Source organism: Neltuma alba, unplaced genomic scaffold, assembly GCF_004799145.2.
Source record: "Neltuma alba isolate B1F8T4 unplaced genomic scaffold, ASM479914v2 tig00006401_pilon, whole genome shotgun sequence".
In the NCBI taxonomy this organism is placed as follows: domain Eukaryota; kingdom Viridiplantae; phylum Streptophyta; class Magnoliopsida; order Fabales; family Fabaceae; genus Neltuma; species Neltuma alba.
The window spans coordinates 262441-269933 of NW_021634452.1; the positions used below are offsets into that span (position 1 = coordinate 262441).

A 7493-nucleotide genomic window follows, 5' to 3' on the forward strand; every position below is an offset into this window, starting at 1 on the left:
TAATGAAAACAGGTCCCATCCAATAATGATTTCTAATTTACATTCTTCCATCAAAATTGAGTGCTTCAATCATGTTTATGCATAGCAAAATTATATTGTGATTATATATATTAGCAAAACATGTTATAAGAGCAGATATAACATTTAGGATCAATCTGTATTAGACAAAAAAAAAAAAACCATCTAGGAGCAACGACGTTCAGATGATATACGTGTCACACAAAAAAAAAAACATTCAAAATTATTTACAAAGAGACTTTTTATAATCTTATGTTCTAAACATGTATATAAATTTTAACTAACCATTATATAGTGATTCAATTTTTCATACTATATAAAGGAGTACTAATTAATTCATGGCCGTGCATTGCACGGATACTGTGCTAGTTTTTTTTATTAATTTAACGTACTTCTTGATGTAGGATAATGAGTTCCAACTTAGTTATAATAAAAATCTGCTATTTAAAATACATGCAAAACAATCATGAAGTATTGCTTGTTCTCAGAAATAATCCCTGGTTCCCTATCACTGCGCCCGGGCTTGGCTTTCCTCAGTCAGACTTCGCAGTCGAGCGGGGAAATGGTCGGCGACAATCCAGTTCTTCCCCAAGATGTCATCACCAACATTCTCATACGCCTCCCGGTAAAATCCCTAGTCCGATTTCGATGTGTCTGCAAACATCTTGAAAACCCCATCTTTTATCGCTGAACACCTCCACCACTCCTCTCATCAGGACCTTTCTCTTCTCTTAGAAGATTTTGGCAAATCTGATCCATTTCGCGTATGCTTGCTCGATCTTGAGATGCAAGTCGTTGAGGTTCCGAACGACCCTTTTATCGATTCTACGCGGTGGTGTGGCTGGACCATCGATTACTGCCGTGGCTTGCTCTGTGTTGGAATCGCTGCTTTTCCTAGATCCCTTTCCCTTTTAGTGTGAAATCCAGCGACAAGAGAGGTGAGACGGGTGCTTAGTGTTGTTAATGATCCTGAGGATGAGCATTTTTGTGTAGGATTTGGGTTCAGTCCTACTGTTCATGGTTACAAGATGGTGAAAATTCGTGTTTCTGAGATTGACCATCTGGTTAATCAAGTGGAAGTGTATTCATTATGATGGTTTCACTACTAATGGAGCCATATTTTGGATTGGGCTAAAGCTAGGTGTAGAGGAGGATGAAGATAGTATTACTTTTAGAGTCTCATTTGACGTAGCAATGGAAGTGTTTAAATTGATACCAGCGCCTCCTTCACCTTTTGCTGTTGGAACTACATATCTTACTGTACATGAGAACACACTTGCTATGCTTTGTGTCATTTTGAGTGGAGACTCGAGGTCGTCTTTGATTCATTTGTGGGTGATGGAGGAGAGGACAGGCGCAAATAAGGAGGGATGGAGTTGGACTAAGAAATATACTAGCAACCCTTATCCAGACTTCTTGTTATCTCCTAGGATTATATGGAAGAATGAAATTGTCTGCAATATTCACAGAACTCTTGATGAAGCTGAAGATGGAGTAGAGAATCATGAACGAAATATTGTCATGTTCAATCTCAAAACTAATCAAGTTAAGACGTTTGATGTCCGCAAATTTGCCCTTGGTTATGGTATTTTCAAATATGCCGAGAGCCTTGTGCCAATCGGTAACATCCACACTGAATAGCTTTGGTCCTATATCTTGCTTATTATATTTCATATCTACTTTGTTTAGGCACTTTTAGTGAAAATGAACCTATAACCTGTAAGAGTTTAGTTCATTCCGTAACCATATCAAGCATGATGAATGATGATTGCAGATATGCAATACAAGATAATTGTAGCTTTATTTGACCTATCTCCAATATCAGGTTATTATAATTGAGCTGCTGATGTGTGGATTATTTTGGACTTTTTGTCGAGCTAACCAAAATGAACTAAATACGCTGTATATGACCCTGCGTGAGCAGTTTTCATTCCCACTTCCGGTGTGTGATCTTGGATCATTGGTAGATTAGAGTAGTATGCCAAGCACAATAGTATCTATGAGGAAGTCCATCTTCCCCCAAGTAGTGTGAAATAAATGGCAATGGGCTTAACAAAGGTCTTCCGCTCCAGAATTATATTGTAGGCACTTTCAAATGACTTCTTATGTGATACCTCATCACTTTGGATCTTTGTACAATGATTGAAAATACTATAATATTTCACCCCAACCACTCTGCTTCGCCCACTTGTATTTTCATGCTTTTGCAACGAGTGTTAATTGCTTGACTTCCATAGAGCCTTAGATTCTTGGTTTAATTAGCTATGCACTCTTCTGATATTTAGTACCTGGTACTTACCTCTTACCTCTGATGCCACAGAGAGAGTTGTTTTTTCGCCTCGCATTTAAATGTCTGCAAAATAACCATTTTTCCTGCAAACACAATTCAAAAGAAGGTAGCAATATCTGAAAGAAGGTATTAGTATCTGCCTACTTGTCCAAGGAACTGCCAGAGTCCTGACTACTACTTGCAATGCCAATTGGTTTAGCATTTAATCCAATTTCAAGGCATTTGCTAAGCCATGAAAAGAAAATTTAAGGGGGAAGAAAGGTTTATTGGATGTCATGTTTTATATCATTTTGTATGATCTTTCCTTGGTTTGGTATTGGTTAATTTGGTTTTTACTGATATTTTTATGTCTTCGTTCAATATAGTTTTTTAATTACTTTCAGCTATTCCTTTCAATAAGTACATGACATCAAACTCCTCAAACCAATGAAAAACTTTCACCGCTAAAAGCATGACAAAATATTCGGTAAGGACTTACTGGCTATGACAGCTATACTTAAAATTAATAAAAAAGGGATAAGTCAATAGTTTTAGTTTGTTGAAAATATTTAGTTGTTGTGTTAGGTGTTATGTATAAAAGGTACTAGTTTAACCAAATTCCATTCTCATGCTTGCTTGCTTTTCTTAAATTTATGGGATCATGAATCCATTTTCTAGATTCTCTGCATGCCACAAAATAAAACCTATTAAGATTATAGGGAGAATTACAATGAAGTCTCAAAAAAAGAAAATAATTATTAGTAAGTCTTAATAACAAATTAGCGGTTGTTATTCATTAGCATGAAACTTGTCATTATTGCTTTGTTTTCACTGGAATTTTTTAGTGATTATGTTGTTTACTTGTGACTTAGTAATAATAATTCTCGTGCAAGATTATCACAAGATGAAATTGAAAAGGACAAAATAGACTATGAAGGAAGATGATGCAAAATGATTTTATCCCAATTCAGTTTCTCTGCTGACTTTTGTCCAATGTTTTGGAACCTTCTAAGATTTTTAAATCCACTATTCTCCTTAAGATTTAAACCGATTATAACAACTCAAACACCACCTGTGAAACTCTTCCTCTTACTTTCCATAAGACATCAAATTCCCCTTATGACTAATAAAGTGAAAAATTCTTCCTTACAACCAGTAGAGTAATAAACACGAGTTTTTACTTCCCACAAAGCTGAGTTTGTAAAAGCTGGAAGTTTTTGTGTTGTCCTTTTGTCAATTTCAAAAACTCGAGTTTTCACCTCTGAACACCATTTAACTTGGTCACTATTGTCTCTTTGATTATTGAGTTGAAAACCTCAAATTTTATTCTTTACTTCAGAATTGACAAAGCATATTGTAATATCATAAATTTTATTTTAGGATTTATAAAAAAAGTAAAAAAAAAGTAAAATATAATAATATTTTATTATTATAATATAATAATTTTTTAATTTTTTTTTGGAAAAAAAAACACACATGCTTTTCCCGGCAGCATTAAAGGAGGAGGAAATTTGGGGGAGAAGGATTTAATGAAAGAAGAAAATTGGAGATGGGGTAGTTGGAAGATGGAATGAGATGAAAAATAGAAGAGAAAATGGGAGGCAGAAGATGCGAGTGCGAGAGAGAAAGAGGGAAAGATAAAAAGAGAGTAAGAGAGAGATAGCAAGAGTAGAGCTGTGGTCTTTATGAAAGAGAGGGTAAGCTTTGGAGATAATTTAGGTATATAAAATTATTTTTTAATCAAACTTTCTTCATGAATATTTTTTTATATATTTTAAGCTTTTTAATGACAATATTATTATAGTAATTAGAAAAAATTTTGAGACTTATATATGGGATAAGTTGAGTTTTGATGAGTGTTAACCATAATATTGTAGATCTATTATAGTATATCATTTCTAGTTGTTTAGATTTGCCCATTTATCAGTTTTTTGAATTTAAATTGATTTATTTAGTTGAAAAATCTATTATTTATGATATTTATCATATTTTTACTGATTAAAATCAAGTTAAATAAGTTATTTGGGTTTGACATATTATTGATATTTTAATTGGTTTATTTTTATTTATTGGGTAATTGGAGGTTTTTAAATAAGTATTTTAGCTAAAATTCTATTACTTGTGAAGAAAAAGAAATCTGATAGTTATACAATTAAAATTTTGATTAGATTATGTATATATATATATATATATATATTTTAAAATATTTGAGATACTATTGAATTTTTGATGGTTTGGTTTTGAAGTTTAAACTTGAAATGATATTTTTAGAATTTAAAATATAATAATTTCATATTTGAAAATTTTGGAAAAAATTCTTTTATTTGATTAAATAATCTGGAGAATGTAAATAAATATTTTGGCTTGTTAGAAAATTTATAAGTTAGTTCTAAAATACTTAATTTTAGGTTATGAGAGTTGTGGGAATTTAGAATATAAATTAAATTAAATTAAAATAGAAATTTAGTTGATATATATAAGCTTAATTAATTAGCTTGTATTAATATGTGGTTATATTAATTGTGTAGATTAATTATTGGATTATTAGTTTGAACACGGGGTTGACTTTGTGGTAATTCTTTTCATAGCTTTGATGAAAGGTGACCACTTTCCACTTTTATGTATGCTTGTATGGTGTTTGTGAGTGATTTCATGAGATTCTTGAAATGCCATTGGACTATAATTTGAGTAATGAAATGTATTATTGTGGAAATGACCTTGAGATACTTTATATTATTGAAAAATAGTTATGAAAAAAGTTGTCATGTGCAACATGAATTTATTTGAGAAATGGTTTTGAGGATTGATATTAATTATTGAAATTTAAAAATCTTGATTTTGGTAAATGTGAAAATTATGATGTTATTGGTAAATAATTATTTTATAAATCTTATGAGTATAAACATGAGAGGGGATTGTAAACGTTGATTGGTGGGAGACATAGTATAGGGAGAATAAAGGGTGAATTTTGTATATATTATAGAGATAATAAGGTAGGAGAATGCCAGATATACATTGGTTGATCCTTTGACTCTTTCATGTGTTGTAAGGTGTATGACACCCCACTAGTGGACTAGAGGGAGAACCCATGGTTTGATCTTGTGCTTTATGAATTTTAGGCTGTTCACATCACTTGATGAGTGAGCTTGTTATGTTGAGCTACCAGTTACATGAGACAATACTAACCCATAGGTTCAGCAGAAGAAATAAGGTGTGAGGAAATAAGGTGGAATTGAGAGTGAGATATTGTATTTTGATATGTATATATATAACCATGTGACAATTGTGAATATTATGATTTTTGTAACTGTTTCACTTGACATCTCCCAAGTACTTACTTGTATGCCTAATGAATAGGATTGTTGATTACTGAGATTTTTGTTTCACCCTATAGTTTAACATTTCCATGTAATAGCTCTAGGGCTAGTCTGTCAGGGAAGGCAGCGGAGGCTTAGCTATCAAGTTTATCTTGTATAGTTTTTTTTTTACCATATGATGAGTATTGTATATTGTCACCTATAGCTCTTTTTGCGTACTTTGATTTGTGTAAAATTGATGGTCTTACTTACTTTTATTGTCAGGTTGTTTGTATTTGTGAGTTGTGGATCTACAATGACTTTCGAAGATAGTTAATCACCATTGGTCTACAAGCATTTTGTTAAGAAAATATCATGTTATGGGCTTAGAGTTAAATGTGATGTTCTGCACTTCATAAAGTCCAAAACCCAATTATTGTGAAATACTATTAATCATGGTTAACATATTTGACAAATCAAATTTCTTTTTATAACCATGGTAGCTTTTTCAAAGATTATATTAAAATTCTTTTCTACCATGATTAGTATTATTAAATTTTGAATTTAAAAAGGTTAGTAATAGGCTAAAGATAATCGTCGTTACATATAGCAGTTCTTTGTTTTTTTTTTGGGGCTAAATTTCATAGTTTCCAACTGTCAAATCTAAATACGCAATATGCCCTATGAGAGGTCTTACTTGCAAGTTATATGTTAGATCATTTGTATTTGTTTTGGGAGAATTACATGAAGTTTTAAGAAAAAAATAACTACTAGTAAATTTCAGTAACAAGTGAACAGTTGTTATTTACTATCATGAAACTTATCATTATAGTTTACTCTGTTGTTACTAAGATTTTTTTGGTAATTATAATTATATTCTTTACTTGGGAGTTATGATAGTTCTCCCATTTGTTTTTCCTACTTTAAAATTTTAATTTCATTTTAAACTAATTATATAATTCGTAAAAAATTTATTGATAAATTTGACAACACTATTATTTTAGGTTTATTTTTATTTTAGGGTTTATATAATTTTTACTCCTTAATATTTGATCTTATTTTAGTTTTGGTCCTTGAAATTTGAAACCAAAAGTTTTGATCCATAAAATTGAACTTTATTTTTGTTTTGATCTTTAAAATTTTAAACAAGTTGTTTTAATTACTAAAATTTGACTTTATTTTAGTTTGGTTTAATATTTTTAGTCACGACCAAAATCAAAATAATATTAAATTTTAAAAACCAAAATTTCAGGTTCGAAATTTTAGAAACTAAAATTAAAATGAGATCAAATTTCATGAATCAAAATCACTTGTTCCAAATTTTAGTAATCAAAACTAAAATGAAATCAAATTTCAAGGACTAAAATAATACTAATGGTTTATTTTATGATGATAACTTTGCAAAAAAAATATATTAAATAATATAAATGATTTATATTTACACTTCATGATAGTATTGAAAAATTCATATAACATCATATAACTGTAATAACAATAGGTATTATCCTACTAGATGGTGTTTGTTAAGTTAGATTACATGGTGTGACAAATGAATCTAATTTTTAGGCTTCAAAATTAATTGTCTTCTATACTACAATTTAAAGACTAATTATTAGGCTGTATAAAAAAAAGACTAAATATTAGGCAATTTCCAAAATTAAATTTGTATTTCAATTTAAATTTGAATTATGCCTTGTGTTATTAATTAGTTATTTTGTTTGGATTTTCATTGCAAACAAAGGGTGATCACTCATGTTCCAATCTTTACCACTACTTGAACCTGTTGGCCCATGCGGACGAGAGGTGCATCAACCTCCATAAAGTTGACCGTGGACGCACAAAGTTGACACGATTTACTTGAATTACCCCAATAGAAACTACAAATAAATTTAGGCCCCGTTTGATATGAA

The 7493-nt window shown here is 30.7% G+C and overlaps 1 protein-coding gene across 2 annotated transcripts; it reads left to right on the forward strand.

Annotated features, from left to right (window-relative positions):
• Positions 1-706: 706 nt before the first annotated feature.
• On the forward strand, positions 707-1830 carry LOC114750281 (uncharacterized). Of its 2 annotated transcripts, none has more exons than XM_028938854.1 (2): positions 707-1181; positions 1211-1830. In XM_028938854.1, exons 1-2 carry the CDS (start codon positions 1172-1174, stop codon positions 1657-1659), a joined length of 459 nt encoding a protein of 152 aa, XP_028794687.1. In that variant the 5' UTR covers positions 707-1171; the 3' UTR covers positions 1660-1830. The 2 variants fall into 2 exon arrangements, with proteins under 2 accessions (XP_028794687.1, XP_028794688.1); XM_028938855.1 differs by having other exon boundaries at positions 707-1178; positions 1208-1830.
• The last annotated feature ends 5663 nt before the right edge of the window (positions 1831-7493 follow it).